Below are 20,454 nucleotides of genomic sequence, written 5' to 3' on the forward strand. Positions count from 1 at the left end.
GAATGAAGCCTACTTGATTGTGATGGATAAGCTTTTTGATATGCTATTGCAATCAGTTTGCCAGTATTTTAGTGAAGATATTTGCATTTATGTTCCTCATGGATATTGGCCTGAAGTTTCCTTTTCTTGTTGAGTCTCTGCCGGGTTTTGGTGTCAGGATGATGTTGGTCTCATAAAATGATTTGGGAAGGATTCTGTCTTTTTGGATTGTTTGGAATAGTTTCAGAAGGAATTGTACCAGCACCTCTTTGAACATGTGGTTTAATTCAGCGGTGAACCCATCTGGACCTGGACTTTTTTTGTTTGGTAGGCTCTTAATTGCTGCCTCAACTTCAGCCCTTGCTATTGGTCTGTTCAAGGTTTCAACTTCTTCCTGGTTTATGCTTGCAGGGTGCAAGTGTCCAGGAATTTATCCATTTCTTGCAGGTTTACTGGTTCATGTGCATACAGTTGTCTGTAGTAGTCTCTGATTGTAATTTTTATTTCTGTGAAATCAGTGGTAATAACCCTTTTATCATTTTTTATTGCATCTATCTGATTCTTCTCCCTTTTCTTTTTTATCAATCTGGCTAGTAGTCCGTCTATTTTATTGATCTTTTCAAAATCCCAGCTCCTGGATTTATTGAGTTTTTGAGGAATTTTTTGTGTCTCTGTCTCCTTCAGTTCTGCTCTGATCTTAGTTATTTCTTGTCTTCTGCTAGGTTTTGAGTTTTTTTGATCTTGCTTCTCCAGCTCTTCCAATTTTGATTATAGCGTGTTGATTTTAGATCTTCCCTCACTTCTCTAGTGGGCATTTATTTCTATAAATTTCCCTCTAGACACTGCTTTAAATGTGTCCCAGAGATTCTGATACACTGTGTCTTCGTTCTCACTGGTTTTGAAGAACATCTTTATTTCTGCCTTCATTTTATTATTTATCCAGTTGACATTCAGGAGCCAGTTATTCAGTTTCCATGAAGCTGTGCAGTTCTGAGTGAATTTCTTAATTCTGAGTTCTAATTTGATTGCACTGTGGTCTGAGAGACTGTTCGTTATGATATCCATGCTTTTGCATTTGCTGAGGAGTGATTTACTCCCAATTATGTGGTCAATTTTAGAGTAGGTGTGATGTGGTGCTGAGAAGAATGTAAATTCTGTGGATTTGGGGTGGAGAGTTCTGTAAATGTCTATTAGGTTTGCTTGGTCCAGATATGAGTTCAAGTCCTGGATATCCTTGTTAATTTTCTGTCTTGTTGATCTGTCTAATATTGAAAGTGGAGTGTTAAAGTCTCCCACTATTATTTTGTGGGAGTCTTAAGTCTCTTTGTAGGTCTTTAAGAACTTTCTTTATGTATCTGGGTGCCCGTGTATTGGGTGTGTATATATTTAGGATCCTTAGCTCTTCTTGATGCATCGATCCTTTTACCATTAGGTAATACCCTTTTTTGTCTCTTTTGATCTTTGTTGGTTTAAAGTCCATTTTATCAGAGACTAGGATAACAACTCCTGCTTTTTTTTTTTTTTTTTTTTTGCTCTCTAGTTGCTCGATAGATCTTCCTCCATCCCTTTATTTTTAACCTATGTGTGTCCTTGCATGTGAGATGGGTTTCCTGAATACAGCACACCAATGGGTCTTGACCTTTTATCCAATTTGCCAGTATGTGTCTTTTGAACGGGGCATTTAGCCTATTTACATTTAAGTTTAGTATTGTTATGTGTGAATTTGACCCTGCCATTTTTATACTAGCTGGATGTTTTGCTGGTTAGTTGATGATATTTTTTCATTATGTCGATGGTCTTTACCATTTGATATGTTTTTGGAGTGGCTGGTACTGGTTGTTTCTTTCCTTGTTTAGTGCTTCTTTCAGGAGCTCTTGTAAGGCAGGCCTGGTGGTGATGAAATCTCTCAGCAATTGCTTGCCTATAAAGGATTTTCTTTCTCCACTTATGAAGCTTAGTTTGGCTGGATATGAAATTCTGGGTTGAAAGTTCTTTTCTTTAAGGATGTTGAAATTGGCTTTCACTCTCTTCTAGCTTGTAGGGTTTCTCCCAAGAGATCTGCTGTGAATCTGATGGATTCTGTGGGTAACCCCAGCTTTCTCTCTGGCTGCCCGTAGCATTTTTTCTTTCATTTCAACCCTGGTGAATCTGACGATTATGTGCCTTGGGGTTGCTCTTCTTGAGGAATATCTTTGTGGTGTTCTCTGTATTTCCTGGACTTGAATAGTGTCCTACCTCACTAGGTTGGGGAAGTTCTCCTGCATAATATCCTGAAGAGTGTTTTCCAGCTTGGATTCATTCTCTCTGCCACATTCCGGTACACCTATCAAATGTAGATTACGTCTTTTCACATAATCCCATATTTCTTGAAGGCTTTGTTCATTTCTTTTCACTCTTATTTCATTGAGTTGACCTTCAGTCTGATATCCTTTCTACTGTTTGGTCGATTCAGCTATTGAAACTTGTGTATGCTTCTTGAAGTTCTCATGCCGTGTTTTTCAGCTCCATCAAGTTGTTTATATTCTTCTCTAAACTGTTTATTCTAGTTAGCATCTCATCTAACCTTTTTTTTAGGTTCTTAGTTTCTTTGCATTGGGTTAGCACGTGTTCTTTTAGCTGGATTTTCTTTATACCTGTCGATGTTCATCTGTGGCTGAACATTCAAGAATTGGGTATTTTTGTCATGTTTGAAGTCTGGGATTTTTTTTGTACCCATCCTTCTTGGTAGGCTTTCCAGATATTAAAAAGCACTTAACTTGTTTTCGATTTGCCCTTAGAATACTACACTGGCATGAATTGCACTTTTTTTTTAATAAATGGGAAATGAGTTGTGTTGTAATCTAAGCTGTATCTGCCTTAGGGGCACTCCAAGACCAATAATGCAGTGGTTCTTGAAGACTTGTAGATGTACTGCCTTGATAATCTTGGACAAGCTCCAAGAGAATTCTCCAGATTACCAGGCAGAAACCCTTGTTCTCTTCTCTTAGTTTCTCCCAGATAAACAAAGTCTCTCTCTCTCTGTTCTGAGCCAACCAAAGCTCGGGATGAAGTAACACAAGCAGCCATGTATCCACCACCACTGTGACTGCACTGGGTTAGGCTTAAAGTCAGCAGAGCACTTGATCTTGTCCAAAGCCTGCTGTAACCACTCCCTAGCTACTGCCATGTTTTCAAGGATCTGGGATTCTACAATCAGCTGGTGATGAATCCAGCCAGGCCTGTGTCCTTCCCTTCAGTGCAGCAAGTTCCTTCAGTCCCCAGGCATGTCCAGAGGTACTACCGAGAAGCCCAAGACTAATCAAAAACCTTAGAAGTCTATTTGGTGTTCTGCTCCACCACAGCCTAGCTGGCACTCAGACCACAAAATGCAGTCCTTCTCACTCTTCCCTTTCCTTTCTAAAGGCAGTGGAGTCTCTTTTGAAAGTGGAAGCTGGGCAGTTTGGGATTAGGAGATGGGGGATTATAGTATTCCCTTACCCATCCCCAGCTAGTGTCTCAGTAGGTTGCACACCCCCATCCCCAGTCTACTGTCTCTGCACCCAATTCAGCACTGGGATTCACATAAAAGTTACAGTCCTTGTAGCCTAGACTACCTTTCAAGTTTATTTACAGTCCCAGAGTCCTATAGCCCACAGTGATGAGGCTTGTAGAAACTCAGTTCCAACTACTGGTATCAAAGATTCACCTTTGGCCAGGGCTGGTCTAAATGCATCAGTGGGCATCAGCTGAATTTGGGCTGGTTTTCCTTTCTGCCATAACAGAACAGCACTGATTTTATGCTCTAAAATTGCTATGCTTTCCCTCCCTCAGTATTAAGAAATGTTCTCTGAACCATGCCACTGCTTCCAGGGGAAAAAAGGGTGTCAGTAATTCAGTACTATTTTTTCTACCTCTTCAGTTCCTCTTTCAATGATTTACATTTAAATCTAGGTACCCATCTGATTTTGGTTTTATGAAGATACATTTTGTGTAAACAGCTGTTAAATTGATGTCCTTGCAGGAGGCATAATCAGTGAAGCATTCTATTCTGCCATCCTGCTCCACTCTACATTTGTATACCTTCTTTTGAGAAATTTCTGTTCATGTTATTTGCCCACTTTTTAATGAGATTACTTGGGTTTCTTTTCCTGCTGTTTTGAGCTCCTTGTAGATTCTAGAAAATAGTCCTTTGTTGAAGGTATATTTTGAAAATATTTTCTCTCATTCTGTAGGTTGTATGTTTACTCTGCTTGTCATTTCTTTTACTGTGCAGAAGCTCTTTAGTTTACTTAGGTCCCATTGTCAACTTTTTTTGTTGAAATTGCTTTTAAACACTGAGTTATAAATCCTTAGCCTATACCAAAGCTCAGAAGAGTTTTTTCTAGCGTTTTGTCTAGAATTTTTATGATTTCAAGTCTCATAAAAGTCTTTAGTCTATCTTGAATGAATTGTTGTATATGGTGAGGTAGAAAATCATATTTCATTCTTCTACATGTTCCCCTGGGAAATATAAGCCAAGCACGGATCCTACAGCTACCTCTGAAGGTGGCTCTCTCCTGCAAGGAACATCTCCTAGCTGGAAACCAATGGGCACAGCCTATTACAACATCTTCTGGCAAAATAACACAGCATTTGTGAAGGAGAAAACTTTTGTCTTATCTCAGCTAACACCATACCCACATTATCCCAGCTAATCAGAAGGTCTTGAGTGTGTTCACAAGTCCAGTACATTGCTAGTACAGCAGGCATTTGAGAAAACCACCATACTAAGGCTATTTATAACCAAGGAAATCTTACAGAGTCTATGTAACTCCCTTGCCACCCCCATCAGTGATGGTGCTTGCACCTGCTGTTGGGAGACCAGTGGATAAGCAGACCCAGTTAAGCCCCATTCAACATTGTCCTCCTTTGTACCAAAGAGTAGAGTCTAATCCACCGTACATCTCTCAGGCCTTTCCACAGCCTGAGGCATCAGAGATTTCCAGTTGACTGACAAAGAAGTCAATGGCCAATTAACCTCAAATGAAGAGCCAATATTACAGGTGAATAATCATAGGCCAAATACAGTGTGAAAGAGAGAGTAATGGAGCTTATTGGTCAACTCATAGGAAGAATCTACAACTCACAAACACACACACACACACACACACACACACACACACACAAATAAAGTAAGAAGCTGGCAATGGTCAAACACTGAGAGACTTAGTAATCTATGGAAAAGGGAGGTAGGAGTGTTCTCTGCTTTCCTACCCAATCTTGAAGACTGCTAGGGTCTGAGTCAAGGTGGGCTTCTTTGCCTTCAAGAGCACAAGTGCTGTAGTGAGCTGTGGTTTTGAGGCTTCTTGAGGACATTACCTTGTTCACATAAGGTCCCTTTCCTTTTCTCTTGGATCTGAGCTCTTTTTAACTGTTTTTGTAGAATTTGCTAGTGAAGATATCCTGAGCTGGAACTTTTTCAGCATAGGAGTTCTTGATTGCTAATTCAAATACTTATCAAATGTGTACTCACACTTTCCATTTGTGAGATCTTTATTTGATTAGTCCCTTAGCCTTGGCATTTGCATTACCCCTACTCTTCTGCATTCAGTATAGGTAGTTAATACCTCAAGTCTTTGTATTAATAATTGACATTTCTCTTCACTTTGTATATTCCTATTTATTCCTGAACTTTTTCCCTAGAATAAGTTGCCTGTTGCCTCCCATCTGGATTGCAATTTTGTTAGACCTATCTTGTCTTTGTGAGTTCATTCTCTTTCATTACATTTTATTCTTGGTTTTGTTGACATATTTGTTTTAAACAATTTCAGCTTCATAATGAATATGTAGGCAATACTGAGTCTTTGTAAATTTTTGATGAAAGAAGAGAATTGCAAACTCTTGATTCAAGAGAGTAACACTTTTCATAGTATGGCCCTAATTTACCTATATTTATAAACTAAAATTGTTTTCACTTAAAAATAAGAAAAATTCATAAAAATGAATGTGTTCAGCTATTCTTGCATTGCTATAAAGAAATATCTGAGGCCAGATAATTTATAAGAAAATGAGGTCTGCTTGGCTCACAGTTCTGCAGGCTGTACAAGCATGATGCTGGCATCTGCTCAGCTTCTGGAGAGTCCTCAGGGAGCATTTGCTCATTGCAGAAGGCAAAGCAGCAACAGGCACATCACATGGCAAGAGGAGAAGCAAGTTGGAGAAACAGTTTTAAACAATCAGATCTTGTGTGAACTCACTCATTTTCAGGATAGCATCAAAGGAAAAAACATTCATGAGAAATTTACCCCCATGATCCAATCACCTCTCACCAGGTCCCAAATACAACACTGGGGATTGAATTTCAACTAAAGATTTGAGGAGACAAGTATTTATTATCCAAACTATATCAAGAGCTTAACCAAATAGTTTGTTTATATATCTCAAATACAAGAAGTCTTATGGTGGGCTAGATTAGAAATAATATGGTAGCCCTGAAGCATCATAGAGTCAAGTGCCTTCTTTTTTTCTTTTTTCCACCATATTTAGTATAGAAGTCTTGATGACTATGACCAAATACTCATGCCCCAAGATGATGTCAATCTTACCTCCTCCTTCACATTTGTGTTTCAAGTAATAAGAAGAAAATAAAAGAAGATTCATGTTCTGGTTTGATTGTGTCCCCTAGAGTTAATGCACTAAAAACGATTTCCCAGTGCAACAGTGTTGGAAGGTGCAGCTTAACAAGCCATGACTAGGTCATCAGTGTTCTGCCCTTATCAGTATACTCAGATAGTTACTGCAAGAGTTGTGTGGTACTTGACAGTTTGTCATCAATGTGAGTGTGGCTCGCTCTTGTTCTCTCACTCTTACCCTTCCTTGTCCTTCTACTTTTTGCCATGCAATGAAATAGCAGGAAGGCAATTGCCAGAGGCCAGTGCCATGCACTTGGACTTCCCAGTCTTTAGAATCATCAGAAACAAATTTATTTTCTTTATAAATTACCAAGTCTACAGTATTCTGTTATATAACACAAATTGAACTAAGACAGGGCATCAGTGTGCTTCTGCTTATATTTCTGGGGAAATAAATATTCTTTGTAACTAAACTAAGCAGCAAATGATTTCACGAATGGAATTTGTAAGTCTATCAGGAAATAAAGTTTGAGTCAACTGATCTGCAGTTTCTGCCATACCATACAGTTATTTTTTCTAATACTGGACTGCCCAGTTTCTCTTCTGGCTAACTTTATAACATAGTATGTTCTTTTTAAAATTTAGTGTAATTAGATATGCTGGCACATAATTTCTCAGATAGTTGCATGAAATCACTTCTAGGAAAAGGACAACCAAGAGTCTGAATTCACTATTGAAAACTTGATTGGCACTGTAGCTGATCTATTTGTTGCTGGAACAGAGACAACAAGCACCACTCTGAGATATGGACTCCTGCTCCTGCTGAAGCACCCAGAGGTCACAGGTAGGACCACAGATGATGAACAAAGTGAATTTCAGAACAATGCTGAGAAGATGGTGCCAGTGTCCTCCATTCTGTTTCCCTTAGAAAAGCTTCATTCTTTAAATTTCTGTGTCATCAGCTGTAATCTGTCTAAATTTGATGACATCATTAAAAAGGACATCTTTGCACAATGGAGGAGGATGACCAAGATCAGTAAAAACAGTATGGCAGCAGCAAAATAAATAAAGCCCTGATTAAGTGTCTGGATTTCAGTAGAGGTAATTTGTGGTAGGGAGAGCCAACATAATTTGGCCTGGTATTGAATGTTGGTTTTATTATGAAAGTCCACTTTGAACAGTAGATACATTCTTGAAGATATCTTTTCTCATTTTGAAAATTCCGTGCTCTAATGCTGGGGTAGGGAGATAAAAACAATCTTTATTGAAGCATAAGTGGAAATTCTAGAATTGTCTTGAGGCATCCTGAGATAAATTCCAGTTTGGGAAGTAATCTAAAAGTCAGACTCCTAAGAAAGGTGTTTTCATTTAAGCAGAGGCCGTACCTAAAGGAATTTTATTATTCTAGAAGTGTGTTTCATACAACTGCTGTGAAAGAGGGGTTAATAATTGCATCTTTCCAATACAACTTTTCTTTAGAATTTACAATTTACCTTTAAAGTAAATTCTACATTTCCTTAGAATTTACCTTTAAATACTTCCTGTTTTGCAGCAGATAGCATCCCTTTTCCCCCATGTCAGGATCCCACTGAAATTTCAATAACTAAATTATAAATTAAAATTAGCCTGCTGAAGTAAAAAGAGAGGAGAATAGAAAACAGCCAATAAGTCTTTGTCAAATTTCTAAAATACAGAGAGACAATGGAGAATTGACAATTGATACAGCATAGAGGATGAAGTTGTAACCTAAGTGTCAGCAGAGGAAGATTTATCAAGAGGAAAAGCTAATATGTGTCACTATGATTCCTATAAGGTTATTTGGGGACATCAAGCGCCAAAGAAGGTAGAGAATGGGGCTGAAAAGGGAGGCTCTCCCATGTTTTCTCCATAGCTTCTTTTATCAGGTACCTGATTTTTTCCCACTGGAAAAGTGAGGCACACTCTCCAGAGAAACTGAGGCTAAGAAGCCCTGTACTTGGGAATAATTTACAGGGCCAGAAAAGAGTGAGCTGCGAAGCCAGAAAAAAAGGTTTGGGAAAGATGTACTCCACAGATTCAAAGACTCAGCATTTTTCTCCATCTTGCTTTCTGACATTCAGTAGTCAGCAAGATATTCTCCAGAGAAGAAACAAGTCTAGAGAAAAGACCCCCATATTTTGCCATGTTAAGTTACAAGTGTTCAGCAGAGTAAATGAAGTTAAAACATGCACCACAGGACACAGGGTCATAGAATTTTGGAGCACCAGAAGTAAAGGGAAGATCTTTCAGAGACATATTTTAGGTCATGTATAAAATATCAGCATTCAGACAGCATCAGAATTCTCAAGCATAGTATCTTGTGTATTAATAGAAAAAAAAATAGACCTGTATTCTTGCTACAAATTTCATGTTCTGTACTAACTTTCTCCAATACTGGAGGTTGTGCTCCATCTCATTTCTGAAACCAAGTCAGTAGAAATCACAGGTGCCAGGAATCAGGAGACCTCATGTAAGAGAATGAGAGTATCAGAGAGACTGCTGGGCACCAGTCCCAGAAAACAACCACTTCAGAAAAGACCAGGTGGATAACACATGTAGAAGAGATGTCAAGAAACAAAGAGATGTGATTGATAGTCTGAGATTTCCATATAATTGGGAAATTATTACTGGGAGTTGCAAACATGTACCTGAGCATGTGCAAATAGTCTAACTTGAAGCATATAAAATTGTGATTTAACTAAAGAGCCAATGAAGAATGTGTATGTATAAATAGATGGGTGTGTGTGTGTGTGTGTGTCAGAATGATGTAAATAATGAATAGTGATATAACCTGGAATTGCGGTCTAAATATATTCTGATAAGTAGGAGCATTTTGTGTGTGTGTGTGTGTGTGTGTGTGTGTGTGTGTGTGTGTGTGTGTGCGTGTATGTATGTATACATATCACTTTGTGGGTGTGTGTCTATATATGGAATAGAGATGAAGATTGAAATTCTCATCTCCCATACCAGAAAATCATTAAATATTGTCTAAAAATTGTTAAGTAAAAAATATAAAGAGATAGTGGTTATTTAGAAATATGAATATACATTTCAGAAGAAGCTGCTAGCATGTTCAAAGTGGCCACAATTGGGAACTGGAAGAGTGAAGAGAGTACCATTGCCAATTGCACTTCCCCACACACACACACATGAATGCGCAAAAAACACAAACACAAATATATTTATAAAACCATTACAATTTAACAGTATACCTCATGTATTATTTTGATAATACATATACTATTTGATTCTTGTTTTTCTGTTTACAAGCACTGTAATTTCTTAACTTATTGTGTTCTGTTTATCTTTTAAATAATTTATTACTTACATCTGTATTAGTTGTTATGTGTGTTAATTTATAGAAATGTACTTGTGTGCTGTAATTACTAGTTTGTAGGAGAATGATATGTATCTATGTTATGGCAATTCTCTTTATACAGCTGGTTGTACTTCTGGACATGTAACTCATGTTTGTAATGTTGTTGGGATTTTTATGTGAAGTTTAATGTGGCCATGAATTGCTATGATAAATGTTCTATGTATCTCCGTTTCCATCAGTTCTTCCTTGTGTCTTGTCAGCTAAAGTCCAGGAAGAGATTGATCATGTAATTGGCAGACACAGGAGCCCCTGCATGCAGGATAAGAGCCACATGCCTTATACAGATGCTGTAGTGCACGAGATCCAGAGATACATTGACCTTGTCCCCACCAGTGTGCCCCATGCAGTGACCACTGACATTAAGTTCAGAAATTACCTCATCCCCAAGGTAAGCTTGTTTCTCTTACACTATATTTCTGTGCTTCTGAAATTTCCAAAGTACAAGTTTGACTCCAATCCTCTAAAAACACAAGATGAGAGGAGTCCAATACTCATATATGTAGGAGCTTGATGGACTTTCTGCTATTTTGTTGGGGCTATAAAGATTTATAAAGCTCTTTTCTTTTTTTTCTTTTTTTATTGCATTTTAGGTTTGGGGGTACATGTGAGGAACATGGAAGATTGTTGCATAGGTACACACATGGCAGTGTGATTTGCTGCCTTCCTCCCCTTCACCTATATCTGGCATTTCTCCCCATGCTATCTCTCCCCAACTCCCCACCTATAATAGGTCTCCTTAATAGGCTACTCTTAGGTGTTTACATTTTCAAATAATTGTTGAAAATAATCAGCGTGCCAATTTCCCAAAACACTCTTCTGAGATTTTTGTCAAACAGACACTCAATGTATAGTTCAATCTGGAAAGACTTAGCATGTTCATGCATTGAATTTTTAAATTCATGAATATGGTTATGCTCACAACTTACTGAGCTTTATTCTGTTTTCTCAGTAATGTTTTAGTTTCAGTACAGTGGCTTACAACTCTATCACTATGTTTTTCCTAGATAATTAATATTTTATTGTTATAAATTTTTATTTATTTGTAACTGGTATATGTAATTGTATTTAATTTTACTATTCTGATGACCTTATATCTAACAACTTTCCTAAATTTACTGATCATTGCTAATAATTTACCTGTGGATATGCTTGGAATTTCTATGCACATTATCTTGCTATCTAGGTTAATATGTATTTTATTTCTTATTTTCTAATTATTTTGTCCTTAATTTATCTTTATTGCATTATTGCACTGGCTAGCCTTTCCAGGATAGCACTGAACAGAATTGGTGATAGAGGGCATCATTTTATTTCATTTCTGATCTGCTGGAGGGTAGAGTATAAGAACATTAATATTTTACTACTTAGAATGATGCTTTATTTTAGTAGATACTCTTTATCAGAAATCTTTAAAATGTTAGTAGATGTTCTTTATCAGATTAGGAAAACTTTCCCTCTTCTCTTATTTTTATATAAATTTTTGTCATGAATATGTGTGCAATTTTATCAAATTGATTCTCTGCCTCTGTCTGATTGCATATGCTGGCCTCACATCCCTCACTAAATATATATAAGTATACAGAAAAAGCTGTATTTGCTCTGTTACTTATTGTTTAGGACTTCTGTATTTATATTTCATAAGATATTTTGTCTGCAACTTTTCTTCTTCAAAAATTTCTTGTCAGAGTTATGATAACAAGATAATGCTGGCTGCATAAAACTAGGTGAGAAATGTTCCTAATGTGGGTCTGTTTTTATTGCTTTCCCTTTCTTCCACCTTTCTTCTTGTGACCACTTAGTTGTATTCTTGAAATGCCTAAAAACCTATGGCTTGGTACCAGATATAATATATGAAAAAATGCAGAATTTGAGAGAATGGATTCAATTCCTCTCTCATAGGCAGTAATAATGACAACACCTCCTGTCCTGAATCAGAATTGAACATGATGTGAACACAGTCAAATATTGACTGTAGGTATGGACTTGCCTCTCTGAGGTTCTTCCATTACTGGGACCAATTTTTGCCTTTGTAATCTGGAGACCAATTTTAGTCTTTGCAGCTTTACAATACTTTCTATCATATGGTTTCTGTATTCATCCAGATGTTTTAATTGCTGTGCTATAAGCCACACAATTCCACTTATTATTATGCAATTTAAAATAATAGAAGTTATGTTTTCATGAAGAAAAGCAATGAGATTGATAAGGTTTTAATTACTGTCATCCTCTGGAGAAGACAGAATTGATAACTTATAAAGATGCAAGGGGGTTTGCCCTAATTATCGCTGATTTTCTACAAGAGTTAGGACTTCAATCTACACTGTTTTTACCAAAGCACACAACCAGGAGAGGCTTGCCTTTCTCAATACTGGAATCTATCTACACCTCCATACTGCAGTATGTATGCCCCAAAAGAAAGATTTTCCTTATACACAATACTCAGTAGTTATTGTTCAAATAATAATACAGCCTAATTTAAATTTTTCCAATTTCTGAGAAGACTTTTGTGGCTTTTTTCTTCTGCAGTTTACTATCCAGGCAAGGAACAAGCATATAATTTATTTGTCTTGACCTTTTCACCTCCTATAATCACGGAAAGTTCCTTTCCTTGTTTGTTTCTTTTCTATCAGTTGATCTTTTTGAGACCAGCAGTCATTTAAAATGTTCCTCAGACTGGTTTTGTGTGACTGTTTTCTAGAGGAAGATTCCAGCTACAATTTTGGCAAACAAACTACATAGGTGCTTTAAATATCCCACTGAATCACATTGATAAGGGACGAGCATAAAATGTCACATGTGCCATTATTGCTCATGCTAAGTTCCTCACATAATTTGGTGGTATCCTCCAGATCTCACCATTGCAGAGGTTTTGCTTTTTTTTTTTTTTTAATTGAGACAGAGTCTCACTCTATCACCAGTCTGGAGTGCAGTGGCGTGATCTCAGTTCACTGCAACCTCCACCTCCCAGGTTCAAGCAATTCTCCTGCCTCAGTCTACTGAGTAACTGAGACTACAGGCATGCACCACCACACCCAGCTAATTTTTGTATTCTTAGTAGAGACAGGGTTTCACCATGTTGACCAGGATGGTCCCACTCTCTTGACTTCACGATCCTCCTGCCTCAGCCTCCTAAAGTGCTGGGATTACAGGAGTGAGCCACTGTGCCCGGCCTGATCTGCTTTTTATATGCAACTAGTAAAAATCTATGGTGGTACATTAAGGCTATGTGTAACTCCTGCTTCCAGAATCACATACCTATTGGCTCTAGCTTTAATTGATGATCCTTGCCTGACCTGCTGATCCTGACTTGAATTGTGACAAAGTGATAATTTTTCTAATTTCATCATCTTTTCAGTGTTTTAAACTAACATTAATCTATAGATGGCAATAATAAACACTCCATAGTTTTTACTTGTTATTGCACTTGTGATTATCATCTCAGAAGACATCATATTTAGATAGATTAGATGTTTATTTACAAAAGTTTCATGAACAGACACTCTGAACATTTCAGATATCAACAGAGACTTCCATTTTAAATCATAATCTACATAATCTAAATACAAAATGTGTGAAATTTGAAGAGACGAAATAGAGCGGCAACTGGCGACAGACAAGGGCATCCAAACTTTATCAGGAGAACACATTCAGAAGGTTACACACAAGTATCCAAGATGTAAAACTTCAAATGTGATTGGAAAGCTCTTCAGCAAGATTCCGTCACTGGCCTTAAACTCATCCATGTAAATTACTGTGTCTGGCTGGACTTGAGTTTCCTCATCTAAAGATCAATGATATGGGGCTATGTGATGTCCACTACTTCTTCTCACTTCCAGACTTCTTTATAAATCAGATTATCTGTTTTGTTCCTTCCAGGGCACAGCCATAATGCCATCACTGAGTTCCGTGCTGCACAGTGACAAAGAATTTCCCAATCCAAATATCTTTGACCCTGGCCACTTTCTTGATAAAAATGGCAACTTTAAGAAAAGTGACTACTTCATGCCTTTCTCAGCAGGTAATAGAAACTTATCTCCATCTGTATTTAAGGGAAAGAGATAACTCTTGGGAATCAGTTGCAATTTACATGGCATCTCCTCTGGGGCTGGTAGAATTGCTATTTGTTCATGATCAAGAGCACCACTCCCAATACCCATGTGCTCCACCCTCACAATACACCCTCATTATTGGGCCAGATAGTGGGACTTTGAGGAGTTAATTCCATTGTTCCTAACTGAGAAAACTAACGTCTAGGTTGGTTGAACTCTGCTGTTAGATACATCACTAAGGTACCCACGAGCTCCTCCTAGAAGGCAAACTTCATCTGATCTTTCCTTACCTGCCACGAGAAATGTATCTAAGTCCACAACTGCACTGAGTGTTTTCTGCATGGTGTTCCTCACCACCCGGGCTGAGCTCTAGGGGCACAAGTTTCAACGACAACAGAATGAATTCTTAAGAGTCTCACTCCTGAGTTAGGGAAGAAGAGTAAACAGGTCATTGTAATTTGGTGAGACCGGGACTTTGAGAGACAAAACCACAGTCCCTGGCTAGGGCATAGAGGGGGAACCTGCATGCTTCTTGCTCTCTCATACAACACAGTGAGACATAAAATGGAGTAAGTAACTCAGAGAATGTTTGATCTCCTTCAAAGGAGGTGATAAAATCTAAGGGAAGGGTGGGCATTTTGAAGGAGTTAATGAATGACAAGCAGAACATTAACTTTAGATCAAGATGTCAGACATTTGCTAAATAATCATGGGGTTCAGGAAACATTGGCAAGGTAGGAGATTACTTTATGGTGATTCCAGAGCACTCTGTCTTCCTCCATTCATGATCATATATCCTGTATTCTTGATTTTCACACCTGCATTTTGTGTGCTGAGTCTCTGGCCATGGAATCTCCTTCCTTTATTCTTTGACCTTTTATGTCTGCTCTATATTTGGCACTGTAGATACCAAGATGACAAGGACAGAGATATTCATTCAAGAATTTACTTTTTCTTTTCTTTTTTGAGGTGGAATCTTGCTTTGTTGCCTAGGCTGGAGTGCAGTGGCATGATCTCAGCTCACTGCAACCTCTGCCTCCTGGGTTGAAGCAATTTTTCTGTCAAAGCCTCCCAAGTAGCTGAGACTACAGGTGCCCACCCACCACACCACACCCAGCTAATTTTTGCATTTTTAGTGGAGACAGGGTTTCACCATATTGGCCAGGCTGGTCTCAAACTAATGGCCTCAAGTGATCTACCCGCCACCTTGGCCTCTCAAAGTACAGGCGTGAGCCACCATGTCCACCCAAGAATTCACATTTTAGCACAACAGATAAATAAATACAGAATTATGATTCCAGATGATCCATGCTTTAAGGAAAGCATGAGTATGATGTTGAGGAAAACCAGAAAGGGTATGATTTTTATTACTTGAGGGAATTATAAATAGTGTGAAGGTGAAATAAAATTGGACCTATGTCCTGAATGTAGCCTAATAAAGGTGTATCTTAGCCAAAACGAACAACAGGATATGAAACTTGAAACTTCATGGTGTGTTCAACGTTGATAAAGAGTGTGTATGGCTAGAGCTGAGAACAGATTATGTGAAAAGTGAAAGGAAAGATCACAGAATATCAGGCTTGAAACAGGAAACAGAGATATACTTGTATTTATATAATGACAGATGGAAACTCAAAATGGCAAAAGACCTGTTTAATATGGAAATAACTAATAAAGTGATTGTTATGAGTATTTGTTAAATATCTGTTGAATGAAAGATGCCTATTGAGATTAGATGTTAGACAGATAGCAAGTTTGTCCATTTTTGTACATTTATTTGTCCCACCATCCATTATTCCATCCACCATTTCATCCCTCTATTCATCCGTGTGTTCATTCATCTACCCAGTCATTCATCAATTTACTGCATTTTCTGTTTGTGCAAGTCACAACAGTCACAGTTAAATACAAGGAGTAACTATTTTCTCTCTTTGTTGTCTTCAGGGAAACGAATTTGTGCAGGAGAGGGACTCGCCCGCATGGAGATATTTTTATTCCTGACCACAATTTTACAGAACTTTAATCTGAAATCTGTTGGTGATATAAAGAACCTAAATACTACTGCAGTTAGCACAGGGATAGTTTCTTTGCCACCCTCGTACCAGATCTGCCTCATTCCTGTCTGAAGAATGCTAGGTCATCTTGTTGCAGATCTGCTGTCACCTGTAACTCTTTTTTATCAAGGACATTCCCACTATTATGTCTTCTCTAACCTCTCATCACATCTTCTGATTCCCTCAATATCCCCATGAGCATTCAACCCCCATTAAGGAGAGTTGTTCAGGTAATTGCACAAATATATTTGCAATTATTCATACTCTAATACTTGTATTGACTGCCATATATGCTAATACTTTTCTAGTACTGATGTTTTAATATGTTATCACTGTAAAACACAGAAAAGTGATTAATTATTGATAATTTAGATACATTTCTTTTGTGAATGTGCTAAATAAAATGTTATTAATTGTTATTAATCAGTTCTCAGACTTTCCTTCCTTTGTGCATATTGTAAGAAAGAAATTTAAAAAAAGAAAATTCCAGGAGTCCCGGCTTGTCCTCATAATGATAAGCAGAGAATGACAAAGGGGAAGATGGTAAGGAAGGTCTATGGATGTTTGACACCTAGAGTTGAAGGTTTGGCTTTATAAGAGAGAAAATCTCTCCAAGGGAAGAAACAACCTTAAGGGACATATTGAGTTCAGTTGTGTATTTGTGGAGATAATGTGAGGCTAATTACTTCAGGGCCATACAATTAAATTACCATTACATTTATGTGTAAAACAAGAAATAGAAATTGGAAAAATAACGTAATCTGTTGAGACTTTCCAAGGATTTTGTTCCTGTTTGGAGAGAGAAGAATAAAACTCAGAACATAAGATTAGCCATATGAAAGTATATATTCATACTTGATTCTAAGTTAAAACATAAAGTGAAAAAGAATTCAGATTTTTGTTTAGTGTTCACAAGAATACCAAAATAGAAGGATGAATTCAGACACTCAATCTCCATTCCTACTTCACTGATCCACTCATCTTTAACCCCATAGGCCAAAAAAATGGAGCGGGGACATGAGGGCACTCAAGCACAAAGTTTCTGTAAACAGTTAAAACAAGCACAGGTTCCATGGTCCGCTTATCAGATAAAGTTACTGAAGTCAGTCTCTTGTCCGATGAAAGCTGTAGCCATGGCTTGTGGAACAGTGGGTAAAGGTCAGCATCTGATAGTAGAGGGGCTGCAAATTGTTTTAGTATTGCTGATCTTGAGACCAGTGCTTGTATAGCTGCTAGAGAAAAAGGAAAACCTTATGCCAGTTAGAACATAGTTTATTCTTTAAGTGTAGGGGTGCATGAACTAACTCTTGCCTGCCATGCCTGTTTATAAGTTGATATCTTATGGCCACAAAGAGTTGACCCATCAGTCTTATGATCTCTATTTTAACACTAATGCTGATGAGTTGTTTTGTGTATACCACAAAAGGGAGAGGGTCTAAAGAGGCGTGTCTGATCTCCCATCACACATGGGCGGGAGCACAGTTTTTAAGGTTTTCTGTGGTACCCTTGTCCAAGGGGGCTTAGAATTTATTTTTAGTCCAAAGTAATTACGGAATTTCAAAGAATCCACCCACAGAATACATCTAAACAGTTGAGAAGAATATAGTTATAATGGAGAAGACAGCCACACACTATCTGAACCTAGTAACCAAATGACATCATTCTAATGAAGCAGATTGAAATTGCCTGTCACCCAAAAATGAGAAAAAAAGCATCATCTTTGATAGTCCTGGCAAAGATGTATCTGCTGAATTTAGTCATTAGAAAACATCCTACAGGCCTAAATTGAGGAATATTTTATAAATATTCAGTCTGTACTCTCAAAAGACTGGCAATGTCTTGGAAGTCAAGTAATAACTAAAGAACTGCTCCACACTGAAGCTGATGGAAGAGATGTGACAGCTAGTTTTGGCATGTGGTGCTGGATTCTGAACTGAATTACAAGTGGGACAAAAAGTATATCTTTGGGACTTTTTGGTAAAACACCAACAGGAACAAGAATTAGAAAGTTCCGATGCATTAACATTAATTTTCTGATCCTGTTGGTTTTACTATATTTAGATAAGAGAATCACCTTGTTATTAGTAAATACATACTAAAATACTTCAGGTTTCTGGTATCAGGTCAGTATTTACTTTCACCCAGGAAGCACAAGGGGTCAGGGAATTCCCTCCCCTAGCCAAGGGAAGCCGTGAGGAACTATGCCTGAGGAATGGCACACTCCAGCCCAGATACTATGCTTTTCCCATGGTCTTTGAAACCCACAGACCAGAATATTTCCTCAGGTGCCTATGCTACCAGGTCCCAGGCTTTCAAGAACAAAACTGGGCAGACACTGAGCTAGCTACAGTAGGTTTTTTTTCCATATCCCAGTGTCACCTGGAATGCAAGCAAGATAGAACTCTTCACTCCCCTGAAAAGGAGGTTGAAGCCAGGGAGCAAAGTGGTCTAGCTCATTGAATGCCACCCCCACAGAGCCCGGAAAGCTAAGATCCACTGGCTTGAAATTCTCGCTGCCAGCACAGCAGTCTGAAGTTGACCTAAGATGCTCAAACTTGGTGTAGGGAGGGGCATCCACCATTACTGAGGCTTGAGCAGGCAGTTTTCTCCTAACAGTGTAAACAAAGCCACAAGGAAGTTCACACTGGGCAGGAGCCCATTGGAGCTTGGCAAAACCACTGTAGCCAGACTGCTTCTCTAGATTCCTCCTCTCTGGGCAGGGCACCAGCAGCCCCAGTCAGTTGTTTATAGATAAAACTCCCATCTCCCTGGGACAGAGCACCTGGGGGAAGGGGCAGCTGTGGGAGCAGCTTCAGCAGACTTAAATGTTCCTCTCTTCTGGCTGTGAAGAGAGCAGCACATCTCCCAGAACAGCACTCAAGCTCTGCTAAGGGACAGACTGCCTCCTCAATTGGGTCCCTGACACCCATGCCTCCTGACGAGGAGACACCTCCCAGCAGAGATCAACAGACATCTCATACAGGAGAGCTTCAGGTGACAACTTACGGGTGCCCCTCTGAAACAAAACTTCTAGAGAAAGAAAGAGACAACAATCTTTGCTGTTCTGCAGCCATCACTGGTGATACGTAGGCAAACGAGATCTGGAGTTGACCTCCAGCAAACCCCAGCAGATCTGCAGCACAGGTTCCTGATTGTTAGAAGGAAAACTAACAAACTGTTAGAAGGAAGGGTTGAAAGCAATAGTTTCAACATCAGCAAAAAGGACATCCACACACAGTTGCATTGTTAGAAGCTGGGAAGGGGGTGTTTGTCTAAGCAACAGGGCAGAAAAAATGTAGATTAGAATATGGGCTCAATAGAGTGTGGCAGATACAGGTTGCAATCACAGTGAAAGAATAAAAAAGAAACAAATGATCTGGAATGAATGGTGTCTGTGTTTGGAGCAGGATTCATTCTGCCTCCTGATGTGTCTTTTTACCATTCCCCACTTAATGTCTGGAGCCTGTTTTGTCCATGGAAGCCACATTATCCAGGGCTGCAGTTCCTGTTGGGCCTTTCCTAGGCCAGCTCTAGTGTTTTCTTTCTTTCCATCCTTTGATGAGGATGTAGTCTCCAGGCATGAGTTTTTTCTTCTTTCTATCCTTTGATGAGGATGTAGTCTCCAAGTTGGTGCCAGTATACTGAAAATTCCAGGGGCGGTACATGTGCTAAGAGACCTTTAGTAATCTTTGTTAAAGAGCAGGTTAGTGCTTTAAGAAAAAACTGTCGTGCTTTATTTTAATGTCTTGTTTACAGAAAAACTGGATGATACTTCTTTAACTTTAGCCAATATGTTTACACACAGAATTTATTTTTCAATAAAAATTTAAAACTTGCTAAGACCTTCAAAACAAAAATTACATATATCCTGCATAAATTCCTTTTTGTAACATTTTTCATGACTTTCAGAAAATCTTTGACATGCCTTAACTTTCTGACTTTTATAACCTTCCTTACTAAAGGTGCATTCTATATCTATAACTTTCTTAATATTTCTTTCTATTCTTCCTACTTTATTTCTCTTCATTGTCTTACATTTTGTGTATCTCTCTGACCTCTGTCTCTTCTAGTGTCTCTCTTACTCATTCTTTCCCTCCATTTCTCTCACCAATCTTTCTGTTTCTCTTTGATCTTGGAAGCTAAGCCAGGTTGGATTCTAGTCACATCATGGTAAGGTTTGATACATCATGTTGGAATCCAAAGAGGACCTGAGGGAGTGTGAACACAAGCATATCCTCGTCCCCACATTAACAATTTATTTGGATGACACCATTCATTACTGTTTACATCGTTCTGTAAAACTGCAGATTTTATGTCTTGAGAGGTTTTAGCAAAGTGCTTTCTACAGCTGATTGAAATGTATCATTTAAATTTTAAAAATTAAG

General features: G+C 38.3%; 1 protein-coding gene across 1 annotated transcript in view; it reads left to right on the top strand.

The window, feature by feature from the left end:
- The window catches only part of LOC116528425 (cytochrome P450 2C20), a 30,227-nt gene extending 13,735 nt beyond the window's left edge, over positions 1 to 16,492 (top strand). Inside the window, exons 6-9 of the mRNA XM_032245653.1 lie at positions 7,272 to 7,413; positions 10,167 to 10,354; positions 13,843 to 13,984; positions 15,960 to 16,492. Coding sequence (XP_032101544.1) covers positions 7,272 to 7,413; positions 10,167 to 10,354; positions 13,843 to 13,984; positions 15,960 to 16,141 — 654 coding nt within the window. The 3' untranslated portion in view covers positions 16,142 to 16,492. The remainder of the gene's footprint in view (positions 1 to 7,271; positions 7,414 to 10,166; positions 10,355 to 13,842; positions 13,985 to 15,959) is intronic.
- The last annotated feature ends 3,962 nt before the right edge of the window (positions 16,493 to 20,454 follow it).

Source organism: Sapajus apella, unplaced genomic scaffold, assembly GCF_009761245.1.
Source record: "Sapajus apella isolate SASKATOON/1434 unplaced genomic scaffold, GSC_monkey_1.0 scaffold58, whole genome shotgun sequence".
Classification (NCBI taxonomy): Eukaryota; Metazoa; Chordata; class Mammalia; order Primates; family Cebidae; genus Sapajus; species Sapajus apella.